At 39.4% G+C, this 21,226-nt stretch overlaps 1 protein-coding gene across 6 annotated transcripts in view; it reads left to right on the top strand.

Moving 5' to 3' along the window:
- Positions 1-16,646, top strand: part of LG04H6orf118 (linkage group 04 C6orf118 homolog) — a 247,397-nt gene extending 230,751 nt beyond the window's left edge. For 2 of the 6 annotated variants that reach the window (XM_073627493.1, XM_073627492.1), the window contains exons 8-9: positions 874-935; positions 14,239-16,645. In XM_073627493.1, the coding sequence (XP_073483594.1) occupies positions 874-935; positions 14,239-14,287 (111 nt within the window). In that variant the 3' untranslated portion in view covers positions 14,288-16,645. Of the gene's footprint in view, positions 1-873; positions 940-14,238 lie in introns of those variants that run through there. The other 4 variants (XM_073627494.1, XM_073627489.1, XM_073627490.1 and 1 more) reach the window with 4 other exon arrangements.
- Positions 16,647-21,226: the final 4,580 nt, after the last annotated feature.

Raw genomic sequence — 21,226 nt, 5'->3', positions numbered from 1 at the left:
AGTAGGCAAAAGCAAACAAGTATGTGCTTATTGGGTGCTAAAATTGGAGTTTTTATGGGCAGAGGAATAGAAGCATGTTCAAATAGTTGACTGGAGGGCTATTGGAACCATTCCCTCACTTCAGGAGTGTGGGGTGGAAAGGCGTATGACTAGAAGTGTTATGTGCTGGAGTGAGATCTTTCATGAATGTTTTTAAATATGTGATCTTGGTTAGATCATGCTAATTTGTTTTTGTTTTGTGTTTACACTGTTATGCTTGTTATTCCCTCACATCTTGCCTCCATAGAGATTTATGAATACTGTATTGTAAAGAAACTGAGGTGACTGGCTGACACAGATTGGAAGGCAGTAACAGATTGTGATGGATATGTAGAAACTGAAGGACATGAACTGGCAGTCTGTGATGGTAACTGGCGGAGGGATGGACAACTGAAAGACACAACAGGCAGATAATGACTAACAATAATGCCAAAGTTTAGGCAGTCTGTGGTACATATAAGTAACTTTGAATCAATTTCTGGTCATGCCTGTAGCCACTCGATCCCATGCAAAATTTACAGTGTTTTATGACTCTTTCTCTCCCCCAGCTAAGTTCCCCCATTCCTCAGTTCCGTACCTGAGCCTTAGTAGCAAGTACATGCGCACACATTTAAACTTTATTGGTGCATAGCTCTGGGAAGCAAAGTGGGGAAGTGCTGGCACTTTCACAGTCTGGACACACTAATGAACCTAAGGTTCACTATTATTTAGCTATTAATAGCCAATTATAAAAGCAATGTTATTTATGGAGACAGTATTTAAATGAAGTAACATTAAGTAGAGAAAGGTATATAGTAGTAATAGTAATAATTTTGTTTGTATAATTCATCCCAGGACCTGGATTCTGAAATAAAAAGATTGCTGATGAAACAGAAACTTAATTTGGAGAAACAGGAGTGAGTATTTCATAGAAATTTAGATTTATGGTTATTTATGCTGCCAGTGAAATTAAAAGTTTATAAATCAATAGGACCCCTTTCACACTGAGGCATTTTTCAGGCGCCCAAGTGCTAAAGATAGCGCCTGTAAAGCGCCTGAAAAACACCTTCCCTACAGCCCCAGTGTGAAAGCCTGAGTGCTTTCACGCTGGAGCGGTGCATTTGCAGGACATTAAAAAAAAGTCCTGCAAGCAGCATCTTTGGAGCGGTTTAGGAGCGGTGTATACACCACACCTCCATGGCCCCTGCCCATTGAAGCGAATGGGCAGCACTGCCGAAGTGCCTGCAAAGTGCTTCAGCAGCGGCGCTTTTCTGGCGCAATTAACCCTTTCTTTGGTGAGGGTTAAAAGTGCCTCGCTAGCGGCCAAAAAGCATTGCTAATACAATGGTAAAGCGATGCTAAAACTAGCGGCACTTTACCGCTAATGAGGCCCGCTGGAAGTGTGAAATGGGTTTAATAGCTTGCCTGCCACAGGGACCACTGCCTGTCCACCCCTCCTTCCCTGATCTTAATTTCTGTAGCCTACCTCCCATTATTTTTTCTCTCCATCCTAGATATACTTTGACCTGTCTGATGCTACTTTTCTCTACCTACTTACCTGCACTTTCCAGCAAAGGTGATAGGTATGGGCAGCATATTATACTCTCAAGCTTATAAAAGATAATAGAACAACCCAAATGTATCAAACACTCCATCTGCCCATGAGACTTCATGCTCTTTTCAAACCTATCACATCTTCAACCCTGCTCTCGACTTACTTTGCCTACACTACTCATAACTGACCATTAATGGATCATAAGCTAAAAGCTTGCTTGGTTTATTAATCTTTTTATGAGAAAAAATACCTTTCTATGTTTAATAGCATTGTGAAACTTGTCCCTACCTATATCATGTCACATTTTTGCCCTGTACTTCTTTAACCCAAACAAAATATTAGAAATATAAAGAATCATGCAATGCAAGGGTGATGATACTTTGGTGTTTCACAGCTCTAAAGCATTAACTTTAGCTTTGGTTGATGAAAATTTCTAGCATACTAGAGCATTCCTGTTCATTAGGAAAACCATTCCCAAACTATAGAAAGCTGTTGAAATAGCAACTGGTGTATTCTTAACCATTTTAGTCCCTCTGACGTTTGTCCCCTTAAATCCCCTTGAGGCTCTAATTTTTTTGGGACAGATAATGGCTTTTTTATGGCAAAATTGGATTCATACAATACGTTTTTGTTTTCTTATTTTTTTTCAGAAATGCAAAATAAAAAACTAGAGGAAAATGCATTTTCCCAAATTTTCCCCAATGCAATGTTTACTTAACTTGTGCCTCAAACTGTATTCAACAAAGTCTGCGGATTAAAGTTACATAACCTTAACGTGACTTATATGTTTTCAATAGTGAAATGGAAAAGCTCAAAATGAACGTACGCATTTTACTTTAGGAGAGCTTTTATTCCCATTTTAATGCTACTGTACATTTCAAAGCATGCAGGGGGAAAAACAGTTGGCATAAATGGTTAATGTATTAAAAGAAAAGATTAGGTGGATTGATGAGGGCACAAATTAGCTTTCTCACAAATTGTGATTGCTAAAAATTCAAATGAATTGCAATCAGCTTGCAATAGATCACTGTATCGATCTATTGCTACAGGAAGATGCTGGACGAGCTTTAAAAGCTCTGTCCCAACCTCCATACTGAGAAGAAGTGACTTCACTACACTCCTGATGTATACACTACACAAAGTGTACATTTGCTTCTACAACCTCTGCAGTTGAGTGATATGTAGAAGCATCAGAAGCCCAAAAACTGATGTCACTGGATGCTGGCTATGACAGACAGCTGGCAGTTCAATTGCAAGTGTTGGGAAAAAAGGGCCTACAGGAGCCATTGAGACTGGCCACCTTTTTAAAATGGAGCTGCGATGAATAGCCTATCCCAGCACTGTTTTAAAAGAACATTTGTTATTCAGGATTTTTAATTAGGAGGAAAAGTACAGGCTACTTGCGTTTTTTTTTTTTTGGAAGTAGGGAGTATTCATATTTTAGCACTGCACTATCTCTTATGTAACCACTTGCTTACTGGGCACTTAAACCCCCTTCCCGCCCAGGCCTATTTTCAGCTTTCAGCCCTGTCACTCTTTGAATGACAATTACATGGTCATGCAACACTGGACTCAAATAAAATGTTATCTTTTTTTCACACAAATAGAGCTTTCGTTTGGTGGTATTTAATCACTGCTGTTATAGTATAGTTAATGTATAGTTTGTTATAAAATTTTGAAAACAGGTAATTTTTCTCCTTCATTGATGTGCGCTGATGAGGCTGCACTGATGCGGCAGCACTGATATAGGGCACCAATGGGCACTGAGAGGTGGCACCAATGGGCACTGATTGTCAGCACTGATAGGTGGCACTGGTGGGCATTGATAGGCGGCACTGGTAGGAACTGATAAGCAGCAGTGATATGCACTGGTAGGCACTGACAGGTGGCACTGGTGGGCACAGATGAGGTGGCAGTGGCTCTCCCTATTCAGGACCGATGTCCCTCTGACAGAAGCCGGTGATCGGCTTTTTTTTTCCTCCTGATTTTCTGTTTACATCATGTGATCAGCTGTCATTGGCTGACAGCTGATCATGTGGTAAGGGGCCGGGATCAACCCCATACTCAAATTTGTGATCAGCCGAGTCTCATTGACTCGCTGATCAGAGCACGCCGCACATGCCCCACGATCTTGGGAGGACGTACATGGACGCCCTCCAGGCAATTAAGTCCCGCACTGTAGCCGTCTTTCGGCTATAGAGCGGGCAGGAGGTGGTTAAGTTTCACAGGCTGCTTGATGACTACTGGAAAAGAGGCTTGTTCTTTCAGTTTATTGATGTAAAATAGACCCATGTATAGCCAGCATAAATCACTGTTTGCAATCCAGAAGAAATTTCAATAAAGCTATCAATTATGTGTTTCATCCTATTTAATAGGTTGCCATATAATTAGAACTGCCATTGCAAGACCCTTAAGTAAAATCCAAATACTATATTGTAAAATACTTATTTTACAAAGAAAAAACATACATTCACTCAGCTTTCACTTTCATTTGTAAAGGCATTTCTGGGTGTTTACATGTGTCCATTGAAGTGTGACCTAGTACACTGATAAGCTGGGATTATTTATTATGTAAACTAACAAAACCTTTCATTACCAACCAAATGCCTGGCCAGTCTGACTTCCTATCCTTATTGGCTAGCAGGGCCTTTAATCTTTATTTATTTTTTTTTACAACAATTTTTTAGACATTTTTTTAAACTTATTAAACATACATGAGGTTTTTTCACATGCAATCGCAAACGTTTTACAACATGTATACATCGGATTGAACATAAACAACATTGTTATATTAATTTAATGCCAAATTAACATTTAGCAATCAAATTATATTAATAGGAATAATAATAATATGAAAGTATATTAAAGCGGGGGTCCACCTATCTATCGTTTTTTTTTTTTTAGTTCATTCACAAACTTTTCTTCTCAGCATTACATACTCACATATTGTGTGTAATATGTCCGCCTGTGTCAGATTTAGTCGGAAAGAATAACTTATATTATTCACTGCAGGCGGTTTCCATCTTCATTGTGGGCATTTGAAGCCCACAAGCATTTATTTCCTGGATGTGGTGAATGCTGTGCTCCCAGCATTCACCGCTCGTTCCCGCACATGCTCAGTGGCATCCTGGGAAGCCTGAGACTAGCTCCCAGGAGTCTGGGAGAGGCTAGAAACACGCCTACTCCCACGGGAGAACCAGGAAGTGCAAAGAAGAATAGAAAAATAAAAGGTAATTACGGCGATTTAAATTTTTTTAAATGGCATGTCAGCATCTAGGCAAGGAAGAGAATGCATACAGATATTGTTCAAAATTTGGGTGGAACCCCGCTTTAATATGAACCATTTAAGATATAGAAGTAAAAAAAAAAGAAGAAAAATGAGAAAAAGGAAAGATCTGAATAAAAATAATAAAAAAATAAAGATAACAATAAGCGATTTAGTGTAAATTCATAAATGAAGATTTCAATAAGGGTCCAGACATATCTAATTGACTGTATCCCTAAGTTGTAAACTGAGTGAAATCTGGTGAATTTCTGAAAATAACCCATTTCTCTATTGATCCGTTAGCTGTTGTAAAGCTCCTGAATGGTATTAGGCTCGATTCACACCTATGCATGTTGCTTTTGAGCGTTTTTGGAGGGTTTTTTTTCATGCTTGCCGCGTTTTTTAACATGCGTTTTTGACGCGTTTTGCGGCGTTTTTGACGCGTTTTTGCCGCGTTTTGCGTTTTGCGGTTTTCATTATGCGTTTTATAAAGAACCAATTGGAAAACATCACTGCTTATATCACAGAATGTCAGCTGACATTAGTACTTCCTGCTTCCTCCCTAGTCTTGCTGTCTTTTGGTGCTTAGATTATCCTGGCTTCAATGTCCTTTTTTCTAGCAGTAGCCACAGCTGCTGCTGCAGTTTTGCTTGAAGAGGAAGCTGAAGAAGAAGAACAAAGGAGAAAACGAAGATTTTGGGTGCATCCAGTGATTGCCAATAGGGAGCAGAGAGGTCAATTCTGGATAATTTACAACGACCTCCGAGCCCATGAAGACAAGTTTATGGATTACACACGTATGTCTATTAAAAGGTGAGTTCTTGATTTAGTACCATTACCTAGCCATAATCTTGTTTAGAGTTCGTTTAGGTTTCAAAGTCGGGTTAGGGTTAGGATTTAAAGTAGGGTTAGAATTTAAAGTCGGGTTAGGGTTAGGATTTAAAGTCGGGTTAGGGTTAGGATTTAAAGTAGGGTTAGAATTTAAAGTCGGGTTAGGGTTAGGATTTAAAGTCGGGTTAGGGTTAGGATTTAAAGTCGGGTTAGGGTTAGGATTTAAAGTAGGGTTAGAATTTAAAGTCGGGTTAGGGTTAGGATTTAAAGTCGGGTTAGGGTTAGGATTTAAAGTAGGGTTAGAATTTAAAGTCGGGTTAGGGTTAGGATTTAAAGTCGGGTTAGGGTTAGGATTTAAAGTCGGGTTAGGGTTAGGATTTAAAGTAGGGTTAGGGTTAGGATTTAAAGTAGGGTTAGGGTTAGGATTTAAAGTCGGGTTAGGGTTAGGATTTAAAGTCGGGTTAGGGTTAGGATTTAAAGTCGGGTTAGGGTTAGGATTTAAAGTAGGGTTAGGGTTAGGATTTAAAGTCGGGTTAGGGTTAGGATTTAAAGTCGGGTTAGGGTTAGGATTTAAAGTAGGGTTAGAATTTAAAGTCGGGTTAGGGTTAGGATTTAAAGTCGGGTTAGGGTTAGGATTTAAAGTCGGGTTAGGGTTAGGATTTAAAGTAGGGTTAGGGTTAGGATTTAAAGTAGGGTTAGGGTTAGGATTTAAAGTCGGGTTAGGGTTAGGATTTAAAGTCGGGTTAGGGTTAGGATTTAAAGTAGGGTTAGGGTTAGGATTTAAAGTAGGGTTAGGGTTAGGATTTAAAGTCGGGTTAGGGTTAGGATTTAAAGTCGGGTTAGGATTTAAAGTAGGGTTAGAATTTAAAGTAGGGTTAGGGTTAGGATTTAAAGTAGGGTTAGGGTTAGAATTTAAAGTCGGGTTAGGGTTAGGATTTAAAGTAGGGTTAGAATTTAAAGTCGGGTTAGGGTTAGGATTTAAAGTCGGGTTAGGGTTAGGATTTAAAGTAGGGTTAGAATTTAAAGTCGGGTTAGGGTTAGGATTTAAAGTCGGGTTAGGGTTAGGATTTAAAGTCGGGTTAGGGTTAGGATTTAAAGTAGGGTTAGAATTTAAAGTCGGGTTAGGGTTAGGATTTAAAGTCGGGTTAGGGTTAGGATTTAAAGTAGGGTTAGAATTTAAAGTCGGGTTAGGGTTAGGATTTAAAGTCGGGTTAGGGTTAGGATTTAAAGTCGGGTTAGGGTTAGGATTTAAAGTAGGGTTAGGGTTAGGATTTAAAGTAGGGTTAGGGTTAGGATTTAAAGTCGGGTTAGGGTTAGGATTTAAAGTAGGGTTAGAATTTAAAGTCGGGTTAGGGTTAGGATTTAAAGTCGGGTTAGGGTTAGGATTTAAAGTCGGGTTAGGGTTAGGATTTAAAGTAGGGTTAGAATTTAAAGTCGGGTTAGGGTTAGGATTTAAAGTCGGGTTAGGGTTAGGATTTAAAGTAGGGTTAGAATTTAAAGTCGGGTTAGGGTTAGGATTTAAAGTCGGGTTAGGGTTAGGATTTAAAGTAGGGTTAGAATTTAAAGTCGGGTTAGGGTTAGGATTTAAAGTCGGGTTAGGGTTAGGATTTAAAGTCGGGTTAGGGTTAGGATTTAAAGTAGGGTTAGGGTTAGGATTTAAAGTCGGGTTAGGGTTAGGATTTAAAGTCGGGTTAGGGTTAGGATTTAAAGTCGGGTTAGGGTTAGGATTTAAAGTAGGGTTAGAATTTAAAGTCGGGTTAGGGTTAGGATTTAAAGTCGGGTTAGGGTTAGGATTTAAAGTCGGGTTAGGGTTAGGATTTAAAGTAGGGTTAGGGTTAGGATTTAAAGTAGGGTTAGGGTTAGGATTTAAAGTCGGGTTAGGGTTAGGATTTAAAGTAGGGTTAGAATTTAAAGTCGGGTTAGGGTTAGGATTTAAAGTCGGGTTAGGGTTAGGATTTAAAGTCGGGTTAGGGTTAGGATTTAAAGTAGGGTTAGAATTTAAAGTCGGGTTAGGGTTAGGATTTAAAGTCGGGTTAGGGTTAGGATTTAAAGTAGGGTTAGGGTTAGGATTTAAAGTAGGGTTAGGGTTAGGATTTAAAGTCGGGTTAGGGTTAGGATTTAAAGTAGGGTTAGGGTTAGGATTTAAAGTAGGGTTAGAATTTAAAGTAGGGTTAGGGTTAGGATTTAAAGTAGGGTTAGGGTTAGAATTTAAAGTCGGGTTAGGGTTAGGATTTAAAGTAGGGTTAGAATTTAAAGTCGGGTTAGGGTTAGGATTTAAAGTCGGGTTAGGGTTAGGATTTAAAGTAGGGTTAGGGTTAGGATTTAAAGTAGGGTTAGGGTTAGGATTTAAAGTCGGGTTAGGGTTAGGATTTAAAGTCGGGTTAGGGTTAGGATTTAAAGTCGGGTTAGGGTTAGAATTTAAAGTCGGGTTAGGGTTAGGATTTAAAGTAGGGTTAGAATTTAAAGTCGGGTTAGGGTTAGGATTTAAAGTCGGGTTAGGGTTAGGATTTAAAGTAGGGTTAGGGTTAGTCTTAACCCCTAAACAAATTTTTAAAGTGAAATCGAATGACTAAATAGGCTCAATGTAGGTGCTTGTCTAGGTGACATTGTGCTTGTGGTTTTCTCAATGTCCTTTTTTGCCCACACAGTTTTGATGTTTTGCTTGGTTTACTCAGCAGCAAGCTGCAACGTCAGAACACATCTTTCAGGGATTGTATTCCACCAGTTGAAAGGCTAATAATTACATTAAGGTAAATGTAAACTTTTTGCTTTTAGACTTTAACACACAAAGTGTTAATCAAATGAACAGGCACACAAAGTTTATATTTCCACAAAATAATTTAAATATGATTTTAATTGTAATTTTGAACACAAACATATAATGTGTAGAATTGCTTCATTCTTTCAAAATAACAATGTTCCGATAACAAAATAAGTAACGAAGTATTAGGCTCATCGCAATTTCAATAGACAAATGAGTTCAGTTAGGTTTCCACCATATGTTTTTTACAAATATAACAAAAACATAACTAGCATTTTAAATTATAAAGTATGATAATTAAATGGGTCTTGGCATGATTCAGGTTGCTGGGATGACAAACAAGGAGCACTTTCTACATACTGCTGCTCCTGAGCAACACTTGGGACATTTTGGAAATGGTAAGGTGGACCCCTATTGCCCACATCTGGTGCTCCAAAACCTGATCCTGGTGGCCCAAGTGCAGATGGTGGAGGTAGAGGAGGTTGGTGGTGGTCAAGCCGTCGAAGTGTTTGTCTAGATTCGTAAGGATTTTCAGCTCTGTAAGTTTGGTGCCTAGGCATCTGGTAAGATAAAGGGGGATTTTGCCAAGAAGCATAATTGGTTGTCTGTGTTGGTTGCATTGGAAGACTTCTGTCTGTGTGATAAATATTTTGGGGACTGGGGATATATGATTTTATGGTCTGCATGACAGAAATTTGCATATCCATTTTCATAGCATCGGGCACCTGATCAAAATAGGGCACCAGGGTATTGGCAAATTGTTGTGAGAGTGTCAATTGCCCTGTGAAACGATCTGACAGATCTTTTAATAAACTGTACATTTTATCAGACTCTTTCTGAATTTGCCGTTTGGTGGCACCCCCCCTTTTAGTAGTGCGCAATGGTGCAGCAGCCCCCTCCTCCTGTTCCTCTTCTCCAGGTATCTCTGCAATTTCCTGATTTGGAGATTGTGGGTTTGTAGGCTCCTGTGTTTGCACTGATGATTCTTCTTCTGCAGGTTCATCCTCCCAGCAGGTGTCTGTGCTGCAAATCACAACAAAACAGACCATTTTTTTTAGGGTGTGTGGGTAATAATTGCACAGAAACACAGAATCATAATATCCTTTTTAAAATAATTACCTTCGCATCTCCAGAATAGGTCTCAAAAACTCAAGGTCTTTCGCATAGGAGTATGGTTTGAAAGACATTGCACCTGAACCACTTCTCATACTCTTTTCCTTTTTCAAATGACTATTAAAACTATCCTTTGCGCTCCGCCATCTGGTTTGCAAAGCTTTTACTGCAAAACAATGAAAAAATATTTTTGTTTTAATTTCAGATACCTGGCAACTGGACACTCCATTTCTAGTTTACATTATCAGTTCTTGATTGGGAAATCAACTGCTAGCTACCTAATCCGGGACACGTGTTCCATCATTTGGGACGTTCTTAAAGAGGTTGTCTTCCCGAAACCTACAACTGATGAATGGGCAAAGATAGCAGATATCTTCTGGCAGCAGTGCAATTTTCCAAATTGCGTGGGTGCTATTGACGGAAAACATATACGCATCCAGAAGCCAGTAGGCAGTGGCAGCAGCTTTTATAACTATAAAAAATATTTTTCTTTTGTGCTTTTTGCAATGGCAGATGCCAATTACCGTTTTATATATGTTGATATAGGGTCCTATGGCAGAAGCTCAGACTCTAGTATATTTACCCACTCAACCTTAGGGCATCTTCTGCAAGAAAATAGGCTGGCACTACCAGCCAATACACCACTCCCTGGAACGATTGGGCCTGCAATGCCGTATGTGTTTGTGGCTGATGAAGCTTTTGCGCTAGGGGAACACCTTCTCAGACCCTATTCAAGCCACTCTTTGAGCCAAGAAAAAAGAGTGTTCAATTACAGACTCACTCGGGCCAGGAGAGTTGTTGAATGTGCTTTTGGCATACTGGCCAACAAATGGCGTTTGTTGCACACACCAATATATCTAAAGATGCAACACGCTATACAGGCAGTGAAAGCTATTTGTGCTCTCCATAATTTTATTAGAGAGCATGACGGTTTCCAATTTGAGGACACCCTTGCCAATCAGGCCATGACAAGAGCTGAAATGACATCCACTCGGGGCAGCAGGAGTGGTGCTGCTTTACGTGAAACTTTATGTTCATATTTCATGTCTCCAGAAGGTCAGCTGCCATGGCAGCTAGATGCAATAGCCTAGATAGACCCAATGTAACAGATCTTCTAAACATTGTAAATGTGTGTTTTTTTGAAGCTTATGTTTGTCAAATTTTGCAACGTATGCTGTACTTTTTTTATGCATTGAAAAATGTGTATCTGACATTAAGATACTATTAAAAACAAATATCCTAATTTGTCCATTTTTTGGTGTAATAATTTTATTCAATGAACATTAGGCCTCATGCCCATGAGGCGCTGTTAAACGTGCATTCAGAGGCAGTTGGACAGTTTTTCCAACTGCACCTGAACTAATTCACTGTTATCCTATGTGTCCATGTACACAATTTTTTTCTTGCCTTTTGGCCAGCTTTGAAACGCCTGTCTATGTTAGTCTATGGCTTTATGCCCACCTAGGCATTTTTGAGATGCAAATGGCATAGGCGTTTTTACATACAAAAACGGCTGAAACGCTCCAAACGTTCACCAAACGCTCCAAACGCTCACAAACGATCCTAAACGGTCCAAACGCTTAAAACGCTCCAAACGCTCAAAACGCCCCAAAACGCTCCCAAACGCGCAAAACGTTTCAAACGCTCCAAATGCCCACAAACGCTCAAAACGCTCAAAACGCCCTCAAACGCGCAAAACGTTTCAAACGCTCAAAACGCTCAAAACGTCCCCAAAATGCTCACAAACGCGCAAAACGTTTCGAACGCTCAAAACGCTCAAAACGCCCCCAAACGCGCAAAACGTTTCAAACGCTCAAAACGCTCAAAATTTGACCCAATTTTATGGAAATTTGACCAATTTTATGGAAATGTAACCCAATTTTATGGAAATTTGACCAATTTGAGGGAAATTTTACACAATTTTATGGAAATTTAACCCAATTTGCGGGAAATTTGACCCAATTTTATGGAAATTTGACCAATTTTATGGAAATGTAACCCAATTTTATGGAAATTTGACCAATTTGAGGGAAATTTTACACAATTTTATGGAAATTTAACCCAATTTGCGGGAAATTTGACCCAATTTTATGGAAATTTGACCAATTTGAGGGAAATGTAACCCAATTTTATGGAAATTTGACCAATTTGAGGGAAATTTTACACAATTTTATGGAAATTTAACCCAATTTGCGGGAAATTTGACCCAATTTTATGGAAATTTGACCAATTTGAGGGAAATGTAACCCAATTTTATGGAAATTTGACCAATTTGAGGGAAATTTTACACAATTTTATGGAAATTTAACCCAATTTGCGGGAAATTTGACCCAATTTGCGGGAAATTTGACCCAATTTTATGGAAATTTGACCAATTTGAGGGAAATGTAACCCAATTTTATGGAAATTTGACCAATTTGAGGGAAATTTTACACAATTTTATGGAAATTTAACCCAATTTGCGGGAAATTTGACCCAATTTTATGGAAATTTGACCAATTTGAGGGAAATGTAACCCAATTTTATGGAAATTTGACCAATTTGAGGGAAATTTTACACAATTTTATGGAAATTTAACCCAATTTGCGGGAAATTTGACCCAATTTTATGGAAATTTGACCAATTTGAGGGAAATGTAACCCAATTTTATGGAAATTTGACCAATTTGAGGGAAATTTTACACAATTTTATGGAAATTTAACCCAATTTGCGGGAAATTTGACCCAATTTTATGGAAATTTGACCAATTTGAGGGAAATTTTACACAATTTTATGGAAATTTAACCCAATTTGCGGGAAATTTGACCCAATTTTATGGAAATTTGACCAATTTTATGGAAATGTAACCCAATTTTATGGAAATTTGACCAATTTGAGGGAAATTTTACACAATTTTATGGAAATTTAACCCAATTTGCGGGAAATTTGACCCAATTTTATGGAAATTTGACCAATTTTATGGAAAATTGACCCAATTTTAGGGAAATTTGACCAATTTGAGGGAAAATTGACCCAATTTTATGGAAATTTGACCAATTTTAGGGAAATTTGACCCAATTTGAGGGAAATTTGACCCAATTTGAGGGAAATTTAACCCAATTTGAGGGAAATTCGCGCAATTTAAGGGATATTGGCCAAAATCTAAAGCAGAACTCCACTAACTCGATCCTCAAAAAAATAGCTAATTTAAATACATGTATTTAGGTCAGTAAATAATTTAAAAAACATAAACTGTCAAAAATGTTTGGATCATGCACATGAACACATACATAATTACAGTGGATCTAATAATCTACAGACCCCTGGTAAAATGTCAGGTTTATGTGATGTTTAAAAATGAAACAAACATATATAATTGATGAACTTGTTCCATCTTTAATTAATTCAGAAGTTTGTTTGGGGTTAGTCAGAGGCACATGATGGCAGGTGTGGACTGACTCCTTACCATGTTTTGGAATGTGATAGCTTAATTCTGAACACAGCTGCATCCCCAGTTAGAAGAGGATGTGCACACTTATAAAACAACATTATTTGAGTTTCTTATATTGACTACCCAATAAAAGATTTTAGTAAGTTTTCTGTTGAGTTTGTACAGTTTATAGGTCACATTAAGGTTTAAACATTTCTAGCAATGATTTCTCTTTGTCAAATTTTTCAACATCACTGAAAACTCAAAGTTTAACAAGTGTGTGTAAACTTTTTATCTATTACTTACATTTGAGGTCTGCTTGTTTCTTGGAGAAAATATCCCATTGTGGATACAGCTCCTTGGCAATTTTAAGCCACCCCTGGTCCCGTTTTCTACGATCCTTGTGTTGGGGATCAGAAGGAGTATAAAGATATGTTCTTGGCCTCACCAAGCTGATAAGATGTTCAGTTCTCACCATTTTTGCTAGAGTCCAAACTGGGATTTGCTGGTTCTCAAGGCATCCTGGGTAGTTTATTTTTAAAGGGCAGGTGTTTGATCACATGGTGATTCCAAAAAAGCAAAATGCAAAACGCATCAAAAACGCATCAAAAACGCATCTCAAATTATGGACTTGCGTTTTTCTTGCATGCCCATTGAATTCTATTACATGCAAAACGCTGCATTTTGCGTTTAAAAAAGTCCCTGACCCTTTCCAAAAACGCAGAGATACAAAAAAGCATTGATGTGAACATGTTCCATAGGAACCCATGTTAAAAAATTTCCATGCATTTCTGCAAAATGCAAAATGCATCAAAAAACGCGCTAGTGTGAATGGGGCCTTAATCCATTCTTTAATGCAGGTAGATTTCTAATATCTTGGTATTAGGACTTTAGCTGCTATTAATAGGTATCTTGTTAAGATTTTTTTATTTAGTTTTTCTGTAGTCTAATCTTTATGTGTAGCAAGAGATGTGGGGAGAGGGTAGGTGTTGGCTTAGTCATGACATCTGTGGTTGATGTTTCCCAAACAGAGGGTCATGGCCTTTTGGCATACTGGGTTTCTTCAAACAAATGAGGACATGTGCAGTCACTGGGAGGTACCTGCATTATATATCAGCTAAAAATGTTCCTTAAAAAAATCCCTTATGTTTACAATAAGTTATCTATTACCAAGACATTTTATGACGTTTTATGTGTGACCATCCACCTATTGTTTTCAGGCATGCATACTAGATATATGATATACTATATTAATCCAAACCATACCTATTCCTTTTTCTTTTCAGAGAAATGAAACGCCTGGTGGAACCGTTCTTAAAATTTGGAGAGATGTGAATTTGTGGCCAGTCTTTAAATACAATTGAATAGGTTGTGGAAGCCATTTATTGGGATAAATAAAAGAAATCTAAGGGAATAATCTGAAGAAATATTACTGACATCTGAATATTTGTTGGCATTTGATTAAGTTTGCAAAATGTACAATAGATTAAACTGGACAGTATTATTATTCAGGATTTATATAGCACCAACAGTTTGTGCATTGCTAGAGAATTGATGGAGGCTAGAAGTGCAGACATGATCTGACCACCTATAAGACTGTGTGAGGCTTTTGCTTGCATCAAGCAGTTTCACATTCCCATTTGAAAATCAAATGCAAGTCATAAGGCAATCAATTGCAGGTCGAATGCACACCTGTCAACACAGACTCTTGGGTTCCTCTCAGTCAACTGGGTAATTTATCAGTGTAACGCTGCTCCAGGTTAGCCTGCCAGTACACTCCTCCAGGTGCATGTGCATGTAAACAATCCGGAGAGCTGCACTCCAAGAATCTTCATCTTCATTTAATGTAATATAAAAGCTGCTACTTACAGCTACACAGACACTGTGGGACTGGAAAAGTTGACACGTTTCATGCTGTCACAGCACTTAATCATAAATGCAGAATACAAAGGATACATTTCTGCATATGATGCAGAAATGTACCCTTTGAAGAAGTCTGACAAAATGCGTCAGTGACATCAGATGCATGCTGGGGCCAGAATTACCCATTACGCCATAGTGGAGTCTGGTCTCCCTGCATATCTATGTATATGTGAGCATTTGGTTGTAGAATAAATGTCTCGTTGGGGGAATTTACTGCACTGTTGTCAATTTTTGTATCTTTTCATGTGATGTGTTTGGTATTTAATGGTGGAAATGCTTAATCTGGAGGGAGCTTTGGAGGAGAATGTTTAGCCACTTCCCTACCGGGCCAATTTTTGCATTTCTCCCCTACATGTAAAAATCATTATTTCTTTTTTTGCTAGAAAATTGCTCAGAACCCCAATATATATATATGTGTGTGTGTGTGTGTGTATATATATATATATATATATATATATATATATATTAGATAGATAGAGATCTATATATATATATATATATATATATAGATTGATATATAGATAGATATATGCCGGCCATTGCAATTTTTTATGTCATGGTATTTGTGCAAAATTTTTTCAAATGCATTAAAAAAAAATACACTTTAATGAATTTTAATGCAAAAAACACAATATATAAACCAATTGTTTTGGTAAAATATAAAAGATGATCGTATGCCAAGTAAATACCTAAAATACCACACTTTAAAATTGCAATCAGACCCGAATAAGACCCAAGATATCTCCTCTACCCTGAAAAGCATGAGATCAAAAACAATTTAAAAAAATCGATCTCTGCTTTCCAGGGGAAAAAATGGCAGTGTTTACATCTCCCGGAGCTGGAAGTGACGTCATGGTGTCGCTTCCAGCCTCCCAAGATCATAGAGCTCGCTGGGAACCATCCGGTCCACGACCAGCTTTATGATAACATGCTGCTGTCGTTGGATCAGATCTCCTGCTCCCTGATCGCATGGGAGAGCCTGGAGAGGAGCTGTTGGGTGGGCAGAGACACTAGGTTAGCTTTTACAAGAGAGGGAATCACCGACTGAAAACAAAGATATCTGGATGATGCGTGTAGCTGCAGAAATGATCCAGATATCTCCACTTCAAGTTCAGGATGTCATATGAAGTGGTTAATGTGTGATTTCTGTCTCTGTGATTCGCGGGTAGTTGCTTTGGTAAGGTACATTGGCATGTGGGATTTGATGCGTGGGGTTCTATTGGCTTGCAGTTTTAGTCACGGATAAATGTGAGCACATTTGTATGATTTTTTTATTTCATTTTTGATACTTCATTACTCTATCAAAAAATGTTTTGGTTTATTTTCACATTGCAAATACTGCAAGGACCTGGTTGTTGGAAGGTTTTTATCAGTGGAGGAAGAAGGAAATTTTATTGTATCTGGAGCATAGTGCAACTGGGAAGAGTAAATAAATGCGAGGGAGTAAAAAGAACAAACATCAATGAGTGTTGCATGGCATGCATCTATTTATATATGTGGGCACAATAATTTACTTATTAAAAAATAGTATATATTTGGGCATACTACACCATATGGCTTTCTTTTGTTTTTTGGGTGCAACTTTCTGAAGAGGAGATGAAAGGCACCAAATAAAAAGAAGACACTATAGCCATTTTGGATTTCAAACTTTTCTTTGACCCCCACAACCAGGAGTCATATAGTCTGGTGAGATTTAAATATATTTAAATAAATAGGAAGTCAATTTTGCAAGCATTGAAATTTTTTTAAAGACCATTGATTAAACACTTGTTTTACTCATATTTTGTCTCTCGATCAGCTGTCTCATAAACATGTGCATTTAACTCACGTGAGTATACATTTGTATGCCTGTATATTGGACAGGCGGTAAAATGGGCCAAGCTTTCTATGTGTTAGCTTATCTGTTGGCAAGGAATAGCAATTGGACAAATCCTTCAAACTCAGCCATTCAAGATCAGTCGGCCAGAGTTATCTGGTGGCACCTACATACACAAGGTTGTTACCTGATACAGCTCGAAATAATCATCCAATGTCTATTGGTTTTTGTTAAACCCAACATGTTACAGGGTCACAGCTGCATATGTAGTACCCTTCAGATCACCCCATGTGCCTGCTTTCTTTGCATTTACCAAAAGATGCTTTGAATTGGTATTTGGTATTTTAAGGGGCTGCTGTAGGTGATAAAGGCAGCTTTAGGCAACCTAAAAGGTAAGATATGTGAAGGTTTTTCTTTAGAATATGTTCCTATCAACATTGAATTTAAGGAACGGTAAAGCAGGAAGCAATATTTCTTAAGAGGTGCTCAAGAATTACCCCCCCCCCCCCCCCTTTTACCCATTGAATATTTTGATGCATAATAAATGGAAAGGAATAAGTACAAACACTTTGTTTGCCTTATTCCATACACAGATTGCAGTGGTCAGGAGTATGAAATGTACAACAAAGCACATATAGTGCAGGGCTCAGAAGTGCATAATGCCAAGAGTGCAGGTTTTAGGTATGCGTAACACACAGGGCTCAGTGTGTATTATGCAGAGTTTATGACTCAGGATTGCCCAGGATGCTTTTTGCATAGGGTTTGGAAGTGCATTACACACAGAGTGCAGGGCTCAGTAATGCATCATGCACAGGGTTCGGGGCTCAGGAGTGGGTAAGAGGCCAGGATACAACCAAAAATTACCTTGCCCTAAATCCCTTCCACCACTACAGAGCTCTTTCCCCAAATCCTTCCCAGTATAGATTCTGTATTGCTGCAAAAAGTTAGTTATGCTTCTGATTGTCACTCAGAGGGCTAAAGATTACTTATGCCCAAAACATTTAAAGGAGATGTATGCCATGTGTCATGTGTTTTGATGTGATTTCCATCAGTAAATACATCGGCAGCAAGTAACTGTAGAATCAGATCACAAGCCCTTGGGAATAATTAAATATCTTGCATTTGTTTCAGCTAGGCTACAAATAATGATGCTATGTTTAACCACATGCCGACCACCGTACTGCGATATACGTCGGCACAATGGCAGCGGTGGGCAAATGGGTGTACCTGCACGTCCCCTTTAATTTGCGGGCTAGTGGGTACTGCATACCCGTGCGTCCCGTGGACTCTATGTCCGCCGGTGTCCCGCGATCGTGTCACAGAGTGGCAGAACGGGGAGATGCCTATGTAAACAAGGCATTTCCCTGTTCTGCCTAGCAACATGACAGAGATCTACTGCTCCCTGTCTTTCTCTTCGCTGTTCAAAAGGAGACTGATGGCTTCTTCCACACTTTGGTGATTACAATCTTAGCCCCTAATAGTATAAAGTGCATGAGTTTCCAGGAGCTTTTAGAGGTTTTGGCTATGCTTTCATTTAGCAGAACAATTTGGGGTGTCTTGGGAATTGCAGACCCTGTAACCCTGCACAGCAATTGAAAGACTTTATTTCAAAGAGTCCATATTCGAGGGCAGAGCCACCATGTGTGAAGAAGGGAGCCTACATGGCCACAACCTCGAAAGCAAAGGGGGGAGGTTCCCGGGTATATCTTGGCTAGATGTACAGGGACCTGATACCAGTGAGTGAGGTGTTTGACACTGGCCTCCATTAAGGAAATATTCACTGTTTCCTTAAAGGAGCATTGAAAACACTGGTGCCAGGTGTCCAGATCCCAACACATCTCAAGGTCCTGTTCCCAGCCCCAAGCATATAAGGGTTTCTCAGATTCCGCCAATGAAGCATAAATTATTGAGATACCCCCTCTCTGGTCCATAATGTGAGAGCACCACTGTTCATATTAAGTAATCCTTAGAGGGTCAGGTTTAGACTTCCAAAGAGAAAACAGGAAGTGACAAATTTGGGTCAATCTAAATCTTTCTGAATGGGGCATATCCAGTTCATTGATACAATGGCTAACCGAGAAAGGACCCATAGGGGATATGAAATGTCCTATTCCAAACAACCCTTTATTTAGCCACCACTGGAAGACCCTAATGTCAAGGCCTGGGGGAAACCTAGATTATGAAATAGGTGGGTTAAGGGGCGGACCTCCAAAGTGAGCGAGGGGAGAGGATATAGAGAATCGCATAAGGCCAAGGAGTGAGAAATAGTAGGTGCTAGGATTGGGGGTCTACTCTTGGCAAGGCACCATAGAAGGAAATCTATAGTATTCCTGGGGACAGCCTGTCATTCCATGCCGACCCAATCCGGTCTATTACCCCGTGCTTAAACAATGGAGATCTGGGCTAGTTGAGCCGCCTGATAGTACTTCCATAGATTAGGCAGGCCCAGACCCTCTTGAGTTCTGAATCTAAATAATACGCTTTTGGAACATTGATGACCTTTGTTTTATCCAAACTAACTGAATAATTTTTGAATAAAACTTTTGCAGATGGGATTTTCGAATTGGTATAAGGAGAGAACGGAAAAGATAAAACAGCTGTGGCAATAACATCATTTGCACAGAATCACTCTGCCCAGCCAGGATAGATAACTACGGGCCCAATGAGTTAAATCTTCACTTAATTTCTTGTAAATTGATGGATAGTTAACTGTGTAAAGTTGGTCTATATTAGCTGCCAAATTTGCACCCAAATAAGGGATAGAGAGAGAGTTCCAAGAGAAGGGGGAATTATTCTTGAGCCTTTCCACTAAGGGGAAGGCGGGAATGGTGACATTTAGTGCCGAGGATTTTAACATATTTACTTGTAAGCCTGAAACCATCCCAAAATCATGTAAAAGCTTTAAAATATTCGGGATAGAGATTAGGGGGAGGTAACAAAAAGAAGCAGATCATCTGCGAAAAGAGCACACGTGTGGGTCTAAGGTCCACATTGCACTCCATGAATATTAGGGTGGTTTCTGATTGCTATGGCTAGAGTCTCGATTTGCGATTGCTCAGATCAGGGGAGAAAGGGGACATCCCTGTCTTGCGTCTTTGGAAATATGGAACGGTTTAGAATAGTGGCCTTACAATCTCACTCGGGCACTCAGATTGGAGTATGAAGCATGAAGGATCTGAAGAAAATGAGGGCCAAATCCCCAACTAGCCAAAACCTTGAATAGCTAAGGCCACTCCACTGTTTCAAAAGCCTTTTCTAAGTTGATGGATAAAAGGAAGCCCTCCTGGGGGGTCTCCATCCCATCTCGACCACAGAAGCGTAATCACATCAGCTGCCAGCCTGGAGCCAATTTTGTCCATAAATGCATAGAACCGGGCATTAGTCCAGCGGAGACTCTTTTCAGCTTCGGTAGTCAAAGTTCAGTGCAAATCGAGCTGAGTCCAAAAGGGATCGCGACACTATTGTGGGATTACATTTGTGGTTTTTGGACAGAATGTGAAATTTGTGTTGGAGACGAGCGATCTCGACCCTTATTTCATGTTTGCTCTGAGAAGCAAACTGAATAAGTTTTCCTCTAATGACTGCTTTATGCGCTGCCAAAAGCGTTTCAGGTAAGATTTCCCCCCGTGCCATTGACCTTGAAATATTCCCCGAGTTTCCTTTTTAACAATATACGTTGTACGGGGTCACTCAACAGTGATTCATTGATGTGCCAATGGCAAGGGCCACTCAGGCCAAGAGGCATCGAAAGAAGCATCAGGGCCATTGCATGGTCAGAGAGGGGGGAGTCCCTAATATCTGACTTCGAGACAAAGGGGATGGTTGGTGAAGTCGTAAAGATGTGATCTATCCTGGAATGGGTGTGGGTTATTAGGGAGAAAGTAGTGTGTTTGGAAAAGAATATCCCAACCCCTCTAGTTTTATCTTCTGCGTTAGCCAAGTAGAACTGGGGGTATTTGTGGTGGATAAAGGAAGGGTTGAATTGTTTAGGGAAGTGAGTCTCCTGTTTGTCTAAATGTCTAAATTCTGAGAGTGATAGTGCTGAAAGAATTTTCTGTGTATTATCCGGGAGTTAAATCCCTGAACATTATATGAGGCAATGCACAAAGGAAATTAGGTAGTGTCTGTCGGCATTATGAAGCTGAGAGGAAGTCAAGCACTCTACAATTCTGAAACTTTCCCTTCCCAGCATACAGTAAATGTTTCCATGAGGCAGGTGCAGGTGTAGTCCATGAGGACTAAGAACGGGACCTTGTCTGCAGGAGAGAAAAAAATGAAAAAAAGAAAGTAAACACAAAAGAAAGAGGAAGGCGAGGAGGCATAGGGGTAACCCCTGCGTGTCCCTCCCTGAACCCAGAGGGGTAGGAGAGAACCAGTCCCATCCCACTATATCTACAAACCAAAAAAGTATCCGCTGGAACTGCAGACAGGAATCTGTCTCATTCTTGAGATACATCCCCAACACCGAGACAGATGGAGAAGCATGTAAACCACTCCAGCCGAAGCTGACGCCCTGTAAATAATTCCAAAAAGCC

This window comes from Aquarana catesbeiana, linkage group LG04 (genome assembly GCF_042186555.1).
Source record: "Aquarana catesbeiana isolate 2022-GZ linkage group LG04, ASM4218655v1, whole genome shotgun sequence".
Taxonomy (NCBI): domain Eukaryota; kingdom Metazoa; phylum Chordata; class Amphibia; order Anura; family Ranidae; genus Aquarana; species Aquarana catesbeiana.
Note: the sequence above shows the minus strand (reverse complement) of the source record. Positions and strands in the feature narration are given on the sequence as shown.